The following is a 21,619-nucleotide window of genomic DNA, read 5'->3' on the forward strand; positions in this document are numbered from 1 at the left end:
TCAGTACACTTGGCCCACTCAGCCAAGATAACTCCAAAGTTTACTCCATCGACTATAAAATGAGTGCTTAGGAGTCGTGTCACTGCAGAACTCGCTTCCGGTCTCAGACAAGGGACCCACTGAAAAAGAGGATGCGGGCGAAGGTTTGGCGCATGCTACCTCGCCAGCGGTTGCACTACAACCTCAAGGGCTCCTACATTTGAAAGCATGCCTGACCCCAACAATGCAAAAACTGCCATCAGTTACATTCCATTCATCTGAGATGTCTAACGCAGTTGAGACTCCTGAGGACCCTGAAGCTGCCGAGGGGGAAAACGAGTGAGGCTGCATATGTGGAAGAGGAAGTGGAAGTTTACCCCGTCCCTTTGCCTAGGGACACGTTTCTTGTCCTCTCTCCCCCATGCGGGACAGGCGGGGCATGTGGGGTCAAGCCTCGGAGACATTGGGCCCTCTTATAGATCATGACTGGAAGCGCATGTGAGATCGATTGACAGACATAAGTTTGACAGCACAGCCTGCAACAAATAACCACGCTGACTCCGAGAGTAAAAATCAAGGGTGTTACATACCTGAATTATGTATAGAATATATATACATATATACATTATTGGAATGGCCTCCATGCCCCTCTCAAATTTTAGGAGGACCACCTCAGGTCCAGGAAGCAGCTCAAGGCCTTCCTTTTCACTTCTGCTTTCTCTCCCTTGTTGACCCACCTGCGCTGACTGGTCGTCTGGCTACCTTCAGAACCCAAAGGGCGCCAGGCTCCTCCATACCCTGTAAGCACCTGCACTGCCTCTGGGCCTCCGCACACTGGGGGAATGTATCTGTAACTCTACAATCCCCTGCCTCCTTGCACTACCCACAGCCGGCTCCCCCAGCTGCACTTACTCAGACCAATGCTGACCTGATCGCACATCCACCCCCACCCCCGCATCTTCTTCTCTCCCTCTCCCCCCTGAATTTATATGATCCGAATGACATAAGGCCTAGTAAGATTGTTTGTTTCGTCCTCCCTATGTCTCCCTTGTCTTGTCGCGCCTAGAAACACTTGCGCACTGGCTCGTTATAAAAGACTCGTCATATCATATCAATGGCATAGCAAATGACTACGGATTCATAATGGGTTGAAAAGACATCACAATGGATGCTCAACAATCCATTGATTAACAGGATTAGGCCGTTGTGGTTGCTATTTGTGTTGCAGATTAACACAACCTCGCAACATTGACCTATATTGCTTCAAAAAGCAGATGTGGGTAATGGCTACTGTTCGAACAGTGCAGAACTTATTAAAAATCCTTCATTTGTTGCTCCACGTTTGTTTCAAGTCACATTTGGAATTGTGAGCATATGCCTGTGGCATAGCGCATCTCAACAATATGCTTCCTATGATGAACTCTCTATTCACCAGACACCGAAGTTCAAGATAGAGCAGAGTGCGACTAGCAGGATGTGCCAATCTTGAGTGTAACAAATCAAAGTCTCGAGGACAGCTCAGGGGCAACGAGCTGCCTTGGAAGCAAGACGACATGACGCACTACATGTTCGATCCCCGGATCAGCGCTTAGAAACCTCTGGGTATTAAGTGCGTTATCAATATCATGACATGAATGAAGAAGCATTGCTCTGCAATGCCTTTCAGGCGGGTTGATAGAATATGTTACCTCTTCTTTAGCTTTATGCCTTTTGGAATTCTCACATCTGTACTTTGAACATGTGGTTTTAGCATATGCTCCTAATTATATTCAAAAGCAAGTAGAATACTACTAACAGTTAAAACATAACTAAACCAAAGCATACTTTGTACATCAACCCAATCATAGAGAAGTGCTTTTACAAAGGAGACTTGCAAGAGGATATTATTCTGGAACAGATAGTTGATGTTACCTGCTCCATTATCAGCAAGTTCCAAGATAAATGGATTCCCAAACTGGTGTTCAATGATGGCTGTGACGCGTGCCCCCAAAACAGGAGTAAACCCTTGGGTGACCTCGGCATACAGAATCATTGGCTCCGGAAAACTCAACGAGCCTTTATTCGTGTGGACCTTTACAGTCACAGGAGGAACGTCACGGTCCAAAGGACGGGATGTCACGGTCAGGCCAAGCACCTGACTGTAATTCATTGTGTTCACAACTTTGTAGGTCCAATTCCCAGCCTGAGGAAGAGATTGCAACATTTAGTAACATGCATTTAATAGACACATTGAGCTCACCTACTCTCATCTGCTTTTCTTGTGATATTATTTACAATGCTTCTGTTTGCACAGGCTCTGTTCTTTTGCCCACTGAGTGAAAAACTATGTCCAATATATTATGTGTTCATCTTTTTAACTTCATTGTCAGCTATTACCACAAGACAAGTTTGATGTTGTGGTGCGTTTGGGCAACCAGGGGCTGAAGAGGCAAGGAAGTCGCCGGAAACATGAAAGAAAGTAAGTCTTTTTTTATTTCCGCCTCACACTTCAATCACCGCTGCTCGCTGCCTGACAACTGTATGCTCGCCCCCGATCTCCACACCAACCTCATGACGGAAAGATTTGAGCCCCGCACTGCGCTCTGAACAGTACGGGGAGGTGTGCAGCCAGAAGGGCAGCGACGTACTGCCTGTGATGCTCTTGGTCCCACTACAAATGACTTAGGGCCCCATTACCAGTTTGGCGGTGCAGTAAAAAAGTGGCAGTAAATCTGGTAGCAAATATACAATTAGGAAATGGGGTGGGCACTGCTTTGTTGCTACTTGTTCACTTTTCTACAATCAATTGTGGGGGCTCACCCTTGAGCCTAGGCACTAGGTTCTGAAACAATATCCATACAATAGGGCTGAATAACTTCCAACCCTGGCTGAGCTCGCTCTTTCTCCCCTCGACGGGTTTCAATTCATTTTCATTAGTAATTTATATTTCTTCGTTAAGTAATCCACCACTTTTGTTATAATATTTCCAATATTTCAATTGTTTATTTATTCCTAACCAATCAGTGTTTCAAAATTGTTGCCAATGCATTTCGGACATCCGTCCATCATCAGGGCTATCAACACTATTTGTTATCAATCAATGATATTCACAACACCATGACCCATTGGTTCACCCAAACGTGAAATCGTAAAGTAAATGCATGCACATACCAGGTTAAAGTTGTGTTCCATCATGGCGTTCACATCAATATAACAAGTCAAAAAAATACAAAAAAATACAAAAACATCCATTATAGATCATTGTTAAACCTCATTTCACAATATAGTATCATAATATACCAAACGCTTTCTACCTGTTTGGCTTTTCGTCCCCAGAGTGTATGTTCACCTCTGTTGCCAGTATCCTTATCTAGCGCGTATCATCTGAAACAGATGTTTATACATATGTGTATAACTATTTCTTTATCTGTGGTCCCCCTCCTTCAGTATTCCCACTCAACCTCCTCTTACGCTGTGCTTACCTCTACTCTCCTGCTCTCCGTACGCGACAGCTATTCAAAAAGAGCTGCCGCCACTCGTAACAGCATTTATCAACACTTCTCATTCCCGCGCATGCGCGCTGCTGTGCGCGATGCCGTGATGCGTTTCACTGATCTCCTCCGCGCATGCGTGAATGTGTCTTTACAACACTTCAGAAATATTATACATATATCTGCTCATATAACTGTCTGTCTATTTAAGTAAGTTTAACTCTAGGGTTCACGGACTATTTGATTACACAACAACTATTATTCTCTATGAGTGTGTGAATGTGAATGTTAATTCTATATCAAACAGCTACCATTATAACCTTGATCACTTTTATTGGAGGATCCCTAACCCTGGGATCAATACGTACTTACCAATAAGATTGAGTTCACTGTTAGGCAGCGATTAGCTGCCTTACGTCCCACAGGGAAATGAACCCCTGCGGGACGTACTGTGAACTCCAACATTAGACACATTATTACAATTAACTCCATTATTGAGTAGTGTTAAGCTGCCTTAAGTTCCACAGGGCATAAATTCCAGCATTTTATCAGTGAGAATAATAAATGGCTTTCTAATATAAAATATATGCTACAGACGATTAATGCTGCAACGCATTTTAATAATCCAAGGCTATTAAACAGGCAAGCTTGTAAAAATTAAAGAAGGGAGAGGTTGGAAATTATGAAACCCGCAAATAGGTGTTTGATCCTAGTCACAAATAAAATAAAGAAGTATTTGGTTTGGACCAATAGCAAATGTCAAAGGTGCCCCATCACACGAGCCCACTTTTACTGCTTACTGCTGGGTGAAGTACTAGCAAAAAGGTCAGGGTGGAACTTGCAATAAAGCTCGTAGTGGGTGGAGCAGAGTGGGAGGATCTTGCTCATTTCCTTTTCTTCTGCCCGGCGTACATGGCCTTGGTAAAGCGACTCCTGGTGCCAGTTTTTAGAGAGAATACTTTTACTCAGCATCACCTGGCATTATACTTTTTATTCAATGTGCATTCAACATGCATAGCCTGGGCTCTGTCTCTCTTTATACGTAGAGACTTGCAAGTGTGTCAGAAGAAAGTGAATGGAATAGGATGATATTTTAAATAGTGTCCCCTTTTTTATACTTGGCTATGAGTATTTGCGTGAGATTATAGCCTCTCCAGGCTTGTTATTAAACAAAGGGTTTTTGTAGAGTCTGTCCCTTGTAGAGGAAATGGGGAAGAGGAACATTTTGAGCCTTTGTAATTTTGTATTTTGTATTTATGTGAGGGTGATTTGTTTTTTTATTATTTTTAATGGTATATGTATAGGACATGTGTATATAATGTGTTTTTAAAATTGTGTTTATCATTACCTTTATGGATATGCATATTCGAATAAACATGTGTTGGCAGACAGTATCATTCAATGACCATTCAGATGACATGTGATGCCGATCTTACCATTAACCACTGCTGCGCCTGATTCCCAGGTGCCACCCATGATGCCATGATAACGAGGAACAGCACCCTACCATCTTACATGAACATAGAGACAGAGGATAGCGTTCATGGCTTGTGTGTAAGTAGACAATATGACAATGATTCTGCACCCTCCTTTCCTGTCACTCTCTGGCCGGCCCCTCTTCCTGCTCCACCTGTGACACTAAGAACCTCGGGTGTCATCTTTGACTCCACACTCCTTTTCTCCTCACATCTCTGATGTCTCTAAGAAGTCAAACTACCAACTGCACCTCCTCAGAGGTATTCTTCCTTTCCTCTCCTTCCCCCAGAAGCTCACTATCTCCAGAGCTCTGTTTCTCTCTACGCTGGACTACTGCAACAGCCCCTTTCTAAATCTGCCTGCCTCTAACCTCCGCCCTCTGCAACTCATCCAAAACAGGACTGCAAGACTTGTCCTTGGCCTCAAACCCAAGGATCGTACCTCTCCAGCACTGAAATCTCTGCATTGGCTCCCATTGGCCTTCTGGGGCCTGGGTCCTAAATACCTCCAACTCTCTCTTTGGAAATACCTTCCTACTCGAGCTCTTCGCTCCTCCACCTCCAACTCCCTCAGGGTCAGTCGCTTCCCCAAGCAATGAGTTGGTGGTAGATCTCTTTCTTCGGCTGTGGCCCCCTTCTGGGACAGCCTTCCTGCCTCTCTGAAACTTGAGGAGAACCATCTCCGGTTCTTTAAGCACCTCAATACCTTCCTCTTTGTTTCTGCCTTCTGTCTTCCCCTTTCCTGCTGATTACCTGTCTGATACTGCACTGGTCACCTGGTTACCCTCTGATTTTAGGCCAAGGTCCCTGCCCGCCCAGTTGCACACCCTCATTGCCTCCCGGAAACCCTTGCACTTGGGTCTGTATCTGTAACCCTACAGTCTCTCTACCTGTGCTTTTGGACACCTGCTGTCTGTACTTATCCTTGCACCTGCCACCTGCTGGCCGCACTTCTTGTTATTGTTTTGATCCCATGTACAGCACTGCCCCCTCCCCTTTCCCATGGCACTTTTCCCCTCGCCCCCTGCACTTGCGCAATCTCAATGTCACTTGGCCTAGTAAGATCAGTGTCTCTGTCCTCCCTCTGTTCCCCCTTCCTTGCCTCGTCGCGCCTTGAAACACTTGTGTGTAAGCCTGTTACAAATGCCATATCATATCAAATCATATATGGCACAGAGGCACACGTGGAGCCCAGATTGAGAATGAATGTGATCAAACTGTCATGTCCAACACTGTATTTTAATTTTTTTGTAGGTGACTAAGGCTATTGGCAGTTAACCTGGTTGATGACACCTGTGGGGAACCATGGTACATGGCAAGAGATAGCCTATAATGGGCACACAGAAGGACCAGGGCATGCATTGGGCACACAGCTGGACTGCTGAAGGCAAGATTCAGGCACCTCCACCGGAGGTGGTACACTCATGTATAACCGTGTTAAAGTTGGAAGAGTAGTCATGATCTGCGCAATGCTGCACAACATGGGCATACAAAGGAATGTTCTATTCCATAAAAATGAGGACTCCTCACTCTCTAACTCACTAGGATGTTACTGGCACAGGGTTCTGCAGCATGCCGACAGACGGTCATGTGTTTTTTCTGACTAGGATTTTTGTGTTTCTTACTGTTTAATGGAGTCTGGTAAACTCCATTGGCATCTGCTTTTTGCATTGTGACACACTGCACCTTTTTGCATTGTGACACACAGCACCTTTTGTGCAGTGCCACTGAGAAGTCCCTTGAAATCCTCTTAATGTTTAACTACATTTTCTTGGGTGAAATACTGTCCCAAAGAATAGTAAAATAACTCCTGTCTTACCTTTTCTTTTGTGGGTCCTATGTGGTGTGCTGGGAGGTTAGATAGTAACTCCTTTATCCCACTTCTCTGGTAACATTCTGTTACACTAACTAACTTGAATGGCTGGTGGCAGTGGTTTCTTTTTTTACTACCTTGTGCTGTGTATCTGCAGACTGATTCCTCAGCTGCAGTACAGCACCCAAACGTGACCATTTTTCAAAATGGCCCATGTCTACTTTTTTTGCAATTTCTTGGCAGTTAGTTCATTGTGGGCATTTACTCTGTTGTTTGAATCAGGGTTGAGTCCTCTGTGCATTTTGCCCAGGCTCCAATGTGTCTGGAAAGTCTGGGATGTGAGGGAGTGTCTGGAAACTTCCCTGTCCTTTGTCTCTAGGTGTGCCTGAGTGAAACCAGTTCTGATTGGCCAGCTGTCTGTCCACGAGGATAGCCAGCCTGCAGGGTGATTGACAGCCTGGGGCTGTGAATGAATGGGAACTTGCTTAAAAGGTGAGGTTTTTGGGACTAGAGGCAGAGTCGACCACTGGAGGATAACTTGCAACAAAGAAGATGTGAAGAGAGGACAGCAGCACCCTCCTAGATGGCAAAAAGCCTGGTGAAGCCTTGCAACTGTGCTGATACTGTTTTAGTTTTGACTGGGAAGACCCGTATGGGATGACTTCCTCTCTTGGGCTGATGGGAGCAACTACTGTTAAGACAAGCTTCATGTTGGTGCAACCCCTGACTTGCTGTGATGTTCCCAGGCTGCATAATACCAATGCCCAGAGACCCCTGACCATCATCAAGTGCATTGTCTTCAGAAGTGTGAATCTAGCCAAATCTTCCTGGGCCTTCAGAGGACCCTACAGTAGTAGGAAATATTAATCCAGAATCCCCTTACCAGAGTCCAGGACCAAGGGAGCAAGTAACTTCTAACTGTAGCTTTCCATTCTTCTTTGGCGCTGAGAAAGAGGTGCCAAAACCACAAAAAGCTGAGGAATCAAGGAGAATCCATTGCTACAGAGCCCCTCTCTCAAGTGCTTCTACAGAAGCACAACAGACATCCTCTATTTTGTCCAAGGACCAGGAACAAGGGTCTGCTACATTGTAACAGGAAGGCATACAGCTGGAACAAATTCTCCAGTTCACAGGAACTGTAGGGCTTGGGGTACATCTACATTTGGCCAATTTTGGTGCTTCCTAACGTGGGGAGTGCAATTTTACCTTCTTTTGAGTTGACCTCAACTCACTTGCACTGGCCTTTCAGCTTGTGCTTCTTCACGGTGGCTCCTATTGAGCTTCTCTGATTTTCTATTTGAACTACTGACTTTTCTATAAAAAAAATCTAAGTAGAGAGCAACAGAACATTGAACTGGCTCATTGACTTTGGCTGTCCTGGCTCCCTAAATGCCCTCTTGTGAACCTATTGGCTTTGGCAGTGTGTGTTCCCTTACAGGATTTAATTGTTGAACACTATTATTGCTGGGATAAAAGACTGCCTACATCCCTCTGGGAGAAACAAACTGTTTTTAAAAGTGCAAAGTATGGTCTGATCTGACTATAACTTTCCCTCCTTATAACTCAACATTGCAATGGTGATCACGAATACGTGTTATTACTGATGTCAAATGATGTCACTGAATGTGCTAGAATATGTATAACATATGAAAAGTTACTCACCTGCTGTATTGCTCTTGTTAAAATAGAATCCTAACATTGGAGTCAATGTTACTATTAGTTGATGCTTTTTATTTAAAGATTGTCTAAATCCTTGTGTATATATAAATAAATATGAATACTATAGCTTTAAGTGTGTAAGTGTTTACTTGGATACCTGTATTTACTGATTTCATTGTACAGCTCTACAGCTCACATTACCCCTCTAAAGATAAGCCTGGCTTCTCAGTCACACTACCAACTTGTGTAGCACAGGCCTTTAATAAAAGTTTTGTTACCTTTTACCAAGAGATAAGAATTGTAAAATCCCACACCAAGTGGACTCCACAATTTCTTACCTAACACATGCATCATGAAGTTGTATTCTTATAATGCCAATAGTGATATTATTGGGCACATCAAGCATCAATATGTATTCTTACCCTAGCAAAATCCTGTCATATCTAGTGGGGAAAGGTCTAATGAAAATAATGATATTGTCATCTTAATGCACAAGGCATTGGGCACTAGAATTGTTCACTTGGTGTTGGATTCCAAGGGGAGATGGGTTATGGCCTCCATAACAATTAAAAACACATCTTCCCCTTTTTAAAATGTATGGTGCAATGACAGATGACCCTAAATTCATGGAGGGGATGCATACATTATGGCTGGGTCATAGTGAAGGCCCATTGGCAGAGGATGGAGATGTAAAACTCCCCCTGGACACGTATAAAGATCGACAATCTATGCAAGGTGTGCATGTTCCATGGGACAAAAATCACTCAAAGAATGCTTGTATTGCAGACACTTGGAGGATTTTGCATTACCATGACCTTTAGTACCTGAAATGATATGATATGATATTTTATTTGTATCGCGCTCGTACACAAGTGTTTCAGAGCGCAAATGTTCTTCTTGACCCCTTATGGAAAAGACTCTAGGCTTGACAATATATGAACAAAAAAAGTAATAAATTCCATGTTGGTGGAGTCAGACATAGACATTCGGTTCGTTTTAGATCACACTCGCACGTGGTCTCTGTTACAATTAGAAATTTAAAAAAGAATCTCTCCCGGATGAAGATTGAACTCTAGCTTCCTTAAAAACTATTAACCTTGTTCCCTAATTAATGTAAAATGCAAAATGTCATCCAAATTAATATCTATGGGGCTCTAACCCCATTCTATCCCTCATGATATCTCAGAGCCAGCTGACCTTGTTGACGGAAACTCAGAATCCAACAACACAAGAACCGTATGCATCAAAATACATATTGCTAATAAAAGACACACAGCTGCTGTGGCTATTTCTGAGAAAACCTGGAGGAAGTTTTACAATTGATGGGGTTCTGCTGCACAGTGTGCAGGATTATACTCTAACCCTGGTACATCGGTCCAAGTAAATTATCTGGTTGTTTCTGCTTGACTCAGCAAAGTCAACAGTGATACCCCTGATTTCCGATTGCATTTTCATTGGCACTTCAATCATTTTTTATGCTAATTAGGGAGTCCTTCAGTATTAAAGGCTTCTGAGTCGGAGAGCAACACCTGAAGCTTGTGGCCTATGGGGACATCATGAACCCAGAAACTGCTGTACACGCACTGATGAAATTAATCCAAGAATACGGTTCACTTTCAGGTTACAAGGCAGGATATTTTGTCCTAGATGGACAATTTATAGCGGTATCAGAATGTTATAAATGGAATTCAAGATCTATCTATAAGACAATTTGATGATATCATGGTTGCTGACTAACACCTTCATGTTAAAAAAGAGGAGCACATCGAAATGCAATCTAGCACAGCATGCAGGCCCTCATTTTGAAGGATACACTTAGTCTCAATGTTTGCAGGGTTTTGGAAGAACTTCACTTTCTCAGCTAGTAAATCAGCTGCATTCACTCCAACTTTGTACAGGATTGATTCTTGAATCTGATGGATTCATCGCATCGCGCACCAATGAGAAGTACTGGGAAGTACCTCTTTGCTGATCCCGCTGGTCACGTTCTGTGCAGCTGTTGTGCTACATTTTGGGACACTCCCTGTGAAGCCTTGCAACGGTATTTATACCACAACTAATACAAAGGTACTAAGGACTATCTAAGGACTTGAGATTAGTACCTGCTAATCTATTTTTTAATCTCTCTTAGAGTCCGTTGTATATGTGAGGGGTGAGACCACACCCACAGAGGAGTGACGTGATAAAAGGGAGCAGGAGCACGCACCAGAACGCGCGCACCAGTGAGAAGTACCAGGAAGTACCTCTTTGGCTCTTTGCTGAGGCGCGGAGGAGCTCCCCGGTACTTCTACAGCTCGAAGGTTTCTTGTTGTATTTTGTGTTTAAATTTGGTGCTCGCAGTGGCGCATAGCGACGCGGCCTGAGTAAAAAGTGAAGCACCATGATCCTCCAAACGCTGAAACCGGGATACCAGCAGGAAGTCCCTTACGTAAGATGACAGAACTGTTACATATTAAGCATAGGTCTGTGTCCCCTGCATGCTCTACACCCAGACGCGGTGCCAACTGTAATGGAATATCGGGGAATGTTGACATCTGCCAATTTTGTAACGGCTCATTGTCAGCGTTTAGAGCAAAAACTGTAACCCCGCGACCTGACACCGCGGAAATGGGTGACACAAGCAAGGAGTTTACAGAGCCTAGTAAAAGCTGTGAAAAAAAATGTTATGAGTTAATGGTAACTGAAAAATCCAGTGTGGAGAGGAGTGAGCAACCTACCATGAAAGCCTTTAACTGGTACTGCCATATTGAAGTCTGTCCCTGTCACATGCCCGATGGAAAACATGATAGAACTGAGTCAGCAGACCTCTAATGATGTAGTTATCATGAATTTGGAGCCAAATGATTCAGTTTTTTCAAATAATGTGTTGCCTGAAAATCTCTCTGGCTCTCTGGTGATGTTTTCTGAGAGCAATCAGAGTAGTGAAGAATCGCTGGCCTCGGATGACTCTCCGTCCCCAATTAAAGTGATTATGTCTAATCATAGCACAAATACATCTTTCATTTTTCACCAATCGGATAATATGCTGGGCATAACTTTACAATCAATGCATTTAACGATGCAGGCCTTTACTAAAATGTTGCAAACATGCAAACTAAAATTACAATCGCAGGATGAAAGCCTACAAAAAATATTATTATGGCAATCCCTGAGGCAGAGTTCACCTGTGTGTCCTTCGGGGGATAAGGAAGTAAACGAAGGAAGAAAAAAGAGGGGTGTATTCTCGGTAGCATCTCAAACAGAAAGTAAGGATGGTAGAAACCAGTCTTGCAAAAAGAGGGCTTTAGGAAAAGAAAGAAAAGAAATTAGCTCTGTGGTGTCCTAAAGAGATTATATATGATAAGGCTCTGGTTGCCCTGTTCAACTGGAAGGAAATAACAGAACGACAGAGCAAGTCTTTACTTAACAAAGCAAAAGAGAGTTACAAAGAAAGTATCCCACATTATTAACATCAGGAGCGTCGGAGAAAAAATAAGAGAACGTTCTGGTGAAAAAACGACCTAAATATAGGCAAATCTTCAGTGAAACATTTCTTTAAAGCCATCTCACTGCCCAAGCAAAACACTATAATAGCATCCCAGGCCATTAAAGAAAAATATCAACAATTTATACAAGCTAAAAGGAACAATACTCTTAAGTTTGTCCCGTACAAGCAATAGAATATCCCCCGTTAGATGAGCTGATCGAGGCGCTAGATTCAAAGAGTTTGGAGGGGAGGAATGTGAAGAACCAGGAATTGATAGGATCTCAGGGGGCACCCCGACATGACATCCAGCGAACGGGGGTCAGTGATGTGGCTCTGATTGCTCAAAGGACTGACATTCGGAAAGCAGTCGATGCATACATGGCTGGAGTCACCCACCCACTTGTGGCCCCACCCTTTACGCCTAATATCCCCAAACCTAATGTAGGCAAGTTACAGTTGCAGTGTAATGTAACAAATAAGAAAAATGAGAGTAACAGACCTGAGTGTCAGAGTATTAGAGAGGGGGAAAGTGGTGAGATGGTAACAGTCGCCAAGGAAGCAGAGAGCTATCCGATGGGTCCTCCCCCCAGGGCTACTCAATGCTCCTTGCGAACAGTAGGAGAAAGTTGCTAAATGACAGTGAGGGACCTCAGAAGGATATGACTGGTACCATCATTAGCTTAATAGAAAATGCATTAAGTAAAGTGGTGGCTTAAAACTCGCAAACAATCCAGCTGCTTCCAATGATAGGTTACAACAGGGTGAGGTCAGAAATGTAAGGAACGCTCCTAGGAAACCTCCTGCGGCATATTCTTTAGTTTTAGCATGTAGAAAACCGCCGGGCACCCAATATGACTTGAATAGAAGAGCAGTGATGACCATATTTATTGATATTCTTCAATTGGAGGATATTGTATCCTCCGACCTAACTCTAGTTCAATTTACTAGGAAGGGTTGCCTAAATTCGGTAAGACTCTGAATTAAATCCAGGGTAGTACAGATGTTGGCAGACAAAAGAGGAGTTGTTTAAATTGGGGTTTGCACTGAGTACAGAGGTCCTAGGAATTAGTGAGCAACACTTGAGAAAGGATCAGGAGAAGGTGCAAGTAAAAACATCAGGTGAAACAAATATGATGAAGACATGTCAGCAGAACAATGCCACGTGCGTGTGCTGCTGCCAGCATAATCAGAAGTAACTAGAGGAAGAAGGTCGAGAGAGCCGAGTATCTCTCTTAAGATGGAACACAAGGGGGTTCAACACCTCATTAACAATGATCAAAGTGAGCTAAATATATGGGACTTAACACTCTTCCAAGAGACTTGGCTCTCAGAACTTTCACTTTGGGAAAATCCTGAAATTCACATAAATGCTGCTCATAAACCAATCACTGGACGCCCATGTTCTGGCATGCTAACAGTGGTAAAAATGGGGAGGGAGTTGACCTCCAAACTCTGGGCGGTCCCAAATAAATATATGTTATTGGTAAAAGTAATGTCTGCAAAAGATGGGTATGCGATATTAAATGTATACTGGAACCTGATTGCCATGTCATATGATAAGTTTTTTCAAGACCTAAATTACATCTTAGATCTTGTAATGGAAGATCCAAAGATCAGTGCATTGGTCATGGTAGGTCATCTAAATTTAAAGTGTGTGAAGAAAATAGATATTAGAAACAAGGCAAGACATATTAGATGGAACTCCTTAACTAAGGCAAGAGGCCTGGACATGCTCAATGCAGCTCTGGCACCGGATATTCCACCGGTTGAGACATGGCATAAAGGTGAAGGTAAATCAATTATCGATTACATATATGTAAATAGAGTATTGTGGCCGGTGATGAAAAATGTTTGTGTGATTAAATCAAACGATCATAACATGCTTACGGCCGAATGGCAGATGAGAGGTCCCCTTGAAAGTAGTAAACTGGACTCCTTGCAAACATTTAGTGTGGTGAATGCAGGTGGCAATCGCCTCTGATGGTTAGAGTCCGAGGCACTACAATTGAATAAAATGTTAAGCCTGGCTCGAGGGGAAAAGTGCAACCGGGCTGGAAATATGAGACATGTATACCTTGACTTGATACAGGTATTACAACAGCAAAGTTATAAAGTAAAATCCACTCGAGTTCACCTACACCCTTTCGACATGGCGATTAGAGAAAAGAAAGTGCAGCTCAGGGCGGATTTGAGACATGTAAGAAATGAGCCTATGCCTCTTAGACAATAGCTAACCAATAGCCTTAGAACACGCTATAGGGATTGGGTGAAGGCCCATCGAGCTGCAATGTATCAGGAAGACAGTGCTAAGATGCTAAAAAAATTGGCAAGTAAAAACATCTCCAGAATGTGGACTGCTATAAACCATTCTGTAGCAGCTCTACAAGTAGTAATGCAATCAACTGCAATCCTCACACATGTATGGGTTCAACAATTTACTCAGTCATACGCCCAGGTAAAGAATGATCAAACAGTGGAGCAGCTGAGTTTACTGTCCGCCTTCCATCTAGAGTTTGAATGGTCAGAAACTTAACTGACCCCTTGAAATCAGGGTTCATGAAGGGTCTGGGGACTGTTCCAAATATTATCACCTTGAGTTTGATCCAAGCGTAGCAGGCGGAGTGAAACAGCCTCTGTATCTGGGGTTTATCGACTTCAGAGCTGCTTTCGACTCCGTCAATAGAAGTGTTCTATGTGAGAAACTAAAACATCATGAATGCCCTGAATCCCTCCTCTTGCAGATAATTCTTTTTCATACAAACACTTCAATGCATGTGCGGATCACCCTAGATGGCAAGTTATCACCTTTAATTGTAACACAAAGAGGGCTAAAACAGGGGTGCCCCCTAGCAGCCTTCTTGTTTAATTTCTTTATCTTGGATCTTTGTGAAGAATTCTATAACTGCATGGGTGACCCTCCCAAGGGCGAACAGAAAATTCCATACCTGCTCTACACGGACGACCTTGTACTGTTGTCACAAACGCCACAAGGCCTTCAAAGAATGCTGATACAGTTGGGGTCCTACGTTCAAGCAAATAATTTGGAAATGAATATCGAGAAAACCCAAATATTAAGGTGCAGTAAGAAGCTGGCTGTAATGAGTAAGAAGTACTCATGGAAGCTACAGATGCTCAAGTTCTGAGTGTTACCCAGTACAAATATCTGGGGGTATCTATTAATAATGTAAAAAGCAGACAAGCTGATGAGGAAGTAGCAAGGAATAAAATACAGCATCTTACCTTCCAATCACGACTGTTAATCAATACATTTGTATAGCTTTGTTTTATAAAATGAAGGTATTACCAATCGTGCCATATGGTGTTGAGGGAAATTCACCAAAAAAGAGGAACTATTGGGACCTTTTGGAATCGAGATACTGGAAACAGATATTACATATACCAACTAGTGTCCTGAGAGCGATCATACGCCATGAATTTGGACTCTTATCCATGTATGCTCAGGTAACATGGAAGCAGTGGGCGTTCTTTCGCAAATGTTTGCTGGGTCTAAAAAGCAATAACATCTTAAAGGTGATAGCCTATCATTTGTTAAATTCTAGAAGCCCATTTGTTACTGAGTGGAGAAATCATGTACTGGACAAATTGGCTGAAGCAGATATCGCCATTGAGTTACTGATGTTAAATCCGGATAGAGCAAAAGTGAAAATATATCTAGCAGACTGGTCTGAGAACTTGACAAGATTCTCACAATACAAAGATTTTAATATCTTTCTATTTGGGATAAAAAAAAATGGGGTCATGGCGAGTTATTTACTAAAAAGCCCATCACTGAAAGTGCGTATGGGGTATGTGAGATTCAGATTAAATCTCTGGTGCAGGAGAGATGTACTTTGTAAAAGAAAAAGGTTGACACAGGAACAAAACTATTGTAGATACTGCTGTGTATTAGAACAAAGAGAAACCCTTCAACACCTAATAGTAGATTGTGAAGTCCTACATGAAGTACGGATAAGGTGTTTCGAGGAGGTGATAGTTACACAGAGCTCCATGGAGAGTGACCAAATGTGGCATTTATTGTTTTCAAGTACTCGTTCCAGGATAAAGTTAGCCATAGTCCAGTATTTGCAAATGGTGTTACCTGGATTGGAAAATTATGGAGGAAAATGAGCTCACCTCTGTGTGTGGGCGAGTAAGGGCGTGCTTGTAAAAAGTAGATAAGTGCCCCTGAGATATGGTGCTTGTAATAAGTAGATAAGTGCCCCTGAGATATGGTGCTTGTAATAAGTAGATAAGTTCCCCTGAGGTATGGTGCTTGTAATAAGTAGATAAGTGCCCCTGAGATATGGTGCTTGTAATAAGTAGATAAGTGCCCCTGAGATATGGTGCTTGTAATAAGTAAATAAGTGCCCCTGAGATATGGTGCTTGTAATAAGTAGATAAGTGCCCCTGAGATATGGTGCTTGTAATAAGTAGATAAGTGCCCCTGAGATATGGTGCTTGTAATAAGTAGATACGTGCCCCTGAGATATGGTGCTTGTAATAAGTAGATAAGTGCCCCTGAGATATGGTGCTTGTAATAAGTAGATAAGTGCCCCTGAGATATGGTGCTTGTAATAAGTAGATAAGTGCCCCTGAGATATGGTGCTTGTAATAAGTAGATAAGTGCCCCTGATATATGGTGCTTGTAATAAGTAGATAAGTGCCCCTGAGATATGGTGCTTGTAATAAGTAGATAAGTGCCCCTGAGATATGGTGCTTGTAATAAGTAGATAAGTGCCCCTGAGATATGGTGCTTGTAATAAGTAGATAAGTGCCCCTGAGATATGGTGCTTGTAATAAGTAGATAAGTGCCCCTGAGATATGGTGCTTGCAATAAGTAGATAAGTGCCCCTGCGATATGGTGCTTGTAATAAGTAGATAAGTGCCCCTGAGATATGGTGCTTGTAATAAGTAGATAAGTGTCCCTAAAATATAATGGTGCCCAGCCTTTTTGTACTTTATGAATTTTAAGTAAGAAGGAGTACTTTAAGTATCCCTTGTGTTAAATTATACTGGATATAAGGAATTTTATGTATTTTCTTGTATGATAATTTTGTTTCTCTTCTTATCTACTTATTCTTGATTTGTACTACAAAAATGATTAGATGCAAATGTAAAATAGGAAGTATATGCGTATGTTAAACATTTGAAAAGTTGTTAAGGCAACTATAACAAATAAAAATAAAATAAAAAAGAATCTGATGGATACATAGGAAGCTATATCAGAGCAAACTGACAGTAGAAGATCATAACTGTATATGTTGTTAGGAACAAGGCCTGATGCAGCATGCTCTCAATTTCTGCAATTGTCTTAAGAAGCACTGGGAAGCCATCTGGGCAGGAAACTGGCGTTTAAATCTCCAATCGCATGGTTCATTGTTTCCACAGATATGGTGGAGAAACTGATAGAAATGTCAGAGCCTATAGTGGAAGGATTAGTTTACTTGTTGCTATTGCCAACACAGGGATTACTAAACATTGCCCAAAATACCAACGAGTCGTCTAGGTGGACCACTGTCAGTGTTAGGAAGGATTTGTTTTTGCTGTTTTCCTGCCCTAGACATCTATGGACCCCCCACAACATTTAGCTATTGTTTCAATGCTGACCTGACTTTTTGAAGGTAAGAAAAGCTTTCTTGGTTCACTTGCTAGCTTAGCTCATCTATTTTGGATGCACTAATCAGCCCATATGGCAATAACAAAGGAGGACCCTACCCTCCAATATGAAATTCCTTGTTTTTAAGTTGCACACTTCACCTTACCGCTCCTTAGTAAGCTGCAGTAGGGTACTTTGTATTCTCTTTTCTTTTATTTTAAGTAGCATATGATGTATCAAGGATGGCCGATATTTTTTTTACAATGTTTTTTATTTGTCACGTGCACTTTTGCACTTTACTGCATAATTCTATTTTAAGTAACATATACTCTAAAAAGTGTGCCACACATGTGTGCCCTGTCCTTTTACCCTCTTGTCCTTTCATCTTTTTCCTGCCCTTTTGGGCTGGATATACCATGTAAGAAAAGCCCTATCCCAGGCTTTCCGGGTCAAGGTGGCGTAATGTGTTTGTGGCCAGATGTTGGGATGGTACTGTAGCCACAGCCTTCCAAATTGTGTCTATTGCTGGGAAGAAATCCAGACCATAGGCTGTCCATGCTTGCACAGTCCATGCAAGTTTAAATAGTGCAGATCCTTACCATTGGTATGTATGGGGGTGACCCCAGCTCAAATTTGGGATATGAAGAGCACACCTGCAGCCTTTCTTCAGATCGTCACTGGAGCCAAGACCCCTTCAAAGAGGAACATCCTGCTGAAGACCGGTGGACATCCATTGCAGCCAACCAGCATTGTCTCTGAAAAGCTCTGTTCCTCTGTGCTGATTTCATGAAAACTCTTGAGGATGCCTAAACCTCTGGACTGGAAACATCTAGTCATGACAAATGCGTGATGATCCAGCCATTGGGAACCTGTGGAAGGGCCCCGGGACCACCCTGTGGACTGACCAGCTCTCCGCTGGGCATCTTCGCCGCACTGGTCGTCATCCCAAGTTCAGTCTTGGGACTCTGCAGACACTCAGCTTGTGGGGCAGGAAGCCTACTCCCTCTGCAGTGGCTGCTCTACAGAATGACCAGAGGTTTTACAGGATCAGCTTTTGTGTTACCACCAGGAGTGTCGCCTTCCACCACCTGAATCCGGTGATCATCGCTACAGCTCGCCTTCTTCATGTCCTGGCGGTCTGTTGAGGTCGTCTGATTTGGGGTGCTCATCTTGTCCTGGCAATTCGTCACTGGCAGTCATTGACAGTTAGTACGTCTTACATGGAAAATGCCATGTAATGGTTCTGTACAGTACTAACCCCACGCCAGTTAAGGAGCACCACAAGTCAGAGCTACTACCTTTATATGGCTTTTTTGTAATTGCGCAAAGTGCTTTATCAACTGTTTGCAAGCTGGAGATAGTGATTAAATAATATACATTGTATGTTTTTGTTGGGGAGAAGCTGGATCCCCCCCCCAGGGCAGTGGGGGGCCAGCAGCCATACCCTCACCAGCTATGGGAGGCCCCAACACCTCCCATATGGCCCCCAGAAATGCAACAGAGTCCCAAGCAGGCAGCAGCATGTTTCAAACTGCATTTATTTCTAGGCAAAGAAAAAAGAAAAAAGCAAAAGAAAAGCACAGAGCATCGTGCATCGCGAGTTCAGGCGCCGTCTCCCCCGGGGGCTGGCTTGCAAACCAGCTTTATAATCACACTGCAGGCTGACCTCACAGAATTGGATCAGCTCCCAGAAACCTATCTCCTCCTGCTATTGGCTGCAAAGTGGTAGGTTACCTATGTAGCCTTTATAGAGAGCCTGATAATTGGATATTAACCTCTTGAGTCAGTGGGTTGATTTAGCTGTGCCAGCCCCCATTACCTAATTCTTAACTTGTTGCAATGTGACTTTGTTCCCATAACTTTTTAGCTGAACAAGCAGTTCGCACCTGGGCTCTGGGCTGCGCCATTGTTGTTACAACTCATGTTTCAATGTTGTGCGAGTCCTTGAGAAAATGTCTTTCTTTCCCGGAAAGAAAAAAAAAAAGCACACTGGGTTGCCGTGATTTATTCGCATTTGTGGATAATTAAAAAATGTCTGTCTGCAGAAAGCAATTTTATCTTGAACTTGCGGCCTTGGCAGGTCAGACTGGGTTTTTGCGAGGAATGTTGATGAGGCTCCCGCAGCCAGTGTTCAGTGAGTGAAATGAACTGTCTGTGCATTTAGACAATGTTAATTCATATAGGCATTTGCAAGCCTTTAAACAGGGATTTTTGTGTTTGTAGATTCTGATATTGCAGCATTGATTCTAATGTAGCATGGAAGTTGCACTGTTGGTGAAGTGGGTGTGTTTCAGCATATTTGTCACCCATGGGTGCGCTGGGGCCTGGTTCAAATGATAAGTGCGCTCCTTGTTCTTCCTGCTGTTCTTCTATGTATGCGCTTGGGGTGAGGGGGCATGGGTTTGGTCTCGATTTTCCCTCTTCATTTTACTTTTTCCTGTAATGTCCCCAAGTCCCAAATTAGCATTTTGGTTCTGAAATGTTTTCGACATAGACTGTTATTCTTTCTCCTGCTGAAACGAGCTTGCGTTTGCCTTAACTCCTAATAATATCAACCATTATTTCAGCCACTATCACTTCTTATGAAGGCTCTTCCCCAGAGGAAATTACCTGCATTTCGCTGGCATTCAAAGATGTCCCAGTTGGCATACAGGTAACATATTAGGTAGGTGGTGTTCTAGGTTTCCATCCTTGCTGTGCACATTGACTACAGCTTCAAGATGTCCAATGGCCGAGAGGAAGCATCCTGAAAGGACTGTTCTGCTGGCCTAAAGATGGTTATCTGGTAAAACACTGTGGCTATCGCGGTGGGGCAGTCAGAGGTCAAATCTGTGTGCCTGCAGTGGCATGTCTACTTGTATACCCTGGCAACACACCAAGAGTTACGATGTGAACTGTGAGTCTACATACTCTAGTAAGGCAACAATGCCCTGCACTGCCACTTTAGTCATTGCCTTTTTCCCCAGGAAGTGCAGTCCATTTTCAGACCAGCACCAGTAAAGGTGATTTATTTCTCACTTCAATGCATGGCTTTTTGTTTGTTTTATGTCAGACCAGTTGTCATTCTCCTGGCCACCCAGGAATAGATGGCATTGCAGAAGCATCACTATCTCTTGTGTCGCTTGTATGAGCAGGACAGGGAACCAGTGTCTGTATACATGTGGAGCGGCACATCCCACTTGTTATTACGTAGATCCTGCCTGAATGATGGCCCATCAGTATAGATTAAATCCTTCTGTTTTGGAGTTCCACTGTCTTCGTAAAGGAAGGTGTCTCCCAAGGGAAAGCAGACAATGGGCAGAGAATGGCTTAATAATAGAGACTTCTCTTAGCTGGCCCAACACCAACGTCTTTCTCAAGTAGAGTTGTGTTCTACTTGTTTTGGAAAATGTGTGATTAGCAGGGCATATTTCGTTGTTTGGAGACAGCTGTGTCAATAGCAGAAGGGTTGGGCCGCCCCTTTTAGGGTGGGACCGGGCCTGATTTGCATATGGTTTTTTTCCCTTTTGAAATGGTTTGGCAGGCAAATAATGATGGTCTGGAGGGTTGCCCAGAGTGATGCCAAGAATTAAGATTATTACTAAACCTTCCAGTCATCACCTCTTTTTCTTTTGCTCATGCAAGGTCCTACACCATTTTTATAGCAATGAGCACGCAATCCCTTGCAACATTAGGCTTAAACGTGCTTTCAATTCAAGCCTAAACATGAATAGAAATTATTGCTACTGATACAGTATGGTACGAGAGGTGTTACAGGATCAGCTTTCCAAAAGGGAAAAAAAACATATGCAAATCAGGCCTGAAACCTTGAAATGTCTGTTTTGCAAAGATATATTAAATATGTATCACATGTTGACATCATTAGTGAGGCTCGGTTCCAAATTAGAAATATTAATATTGTTGTGCTTGACGTACTGCCCGTGACCTGTACACACAGATATTACATATGGCATGCAATATCCCTCTGGTTATTTCTGATTCATTAAGGTATTTGTTTTATTCCTTCAAAACTTGCTCTGATTTTAATGTTAATGATTAGCAAATTATCTCTGCTCTAAACCCTGCCAGTGTTGCCCCAGCCAACAAGCTCCCCTCGAATCCAAATTTCAAAAAGTCATGATTAGTCAAGAATAATACTCAGATTCGTAAGTTAACTTTTAA

General features: G+C 42.9%; 1 protein-coding gene across 1 annotated transcript in view; it reads right to left on the reverse strand.

Moving 5' to 3' along the window:
• Positions 1 to 21,619, reverse strand: part of LOC138540423 (calcium-activated chloride channel regulator 1-like) — a 493,684-nt gene that overhangs the window by 75,949 nt on the left and 396,116 nt on the right. The window contains exon 11 of the mRNA XM_069641684.1: positions 1,891 to 2,161. Within this exon, the coding sequence (XP_069497785.1) occupies positions 1,891 to 2,161 (271 nt within the window). The remainder of the gene's footprint in view (positions 1 to 1,890; positions 2,162 to 21,619) is intronic.

This window comes from Ambystoma mexicanum, chromosome 1q (assembly GCF_040938575.1).
Source record: "Ambystoma mexicanum isolate Mex_15411 chromosome 1q, UKY_AmexF1_1, whole genome shotgun sequence".
Classification (NCBI taxonomy): Eukaryota; Metazoa; Chordata; class Amphibia; order Caudata; family Ambystomatidae; genus Ambystoma; species Ambystoma mexicanum.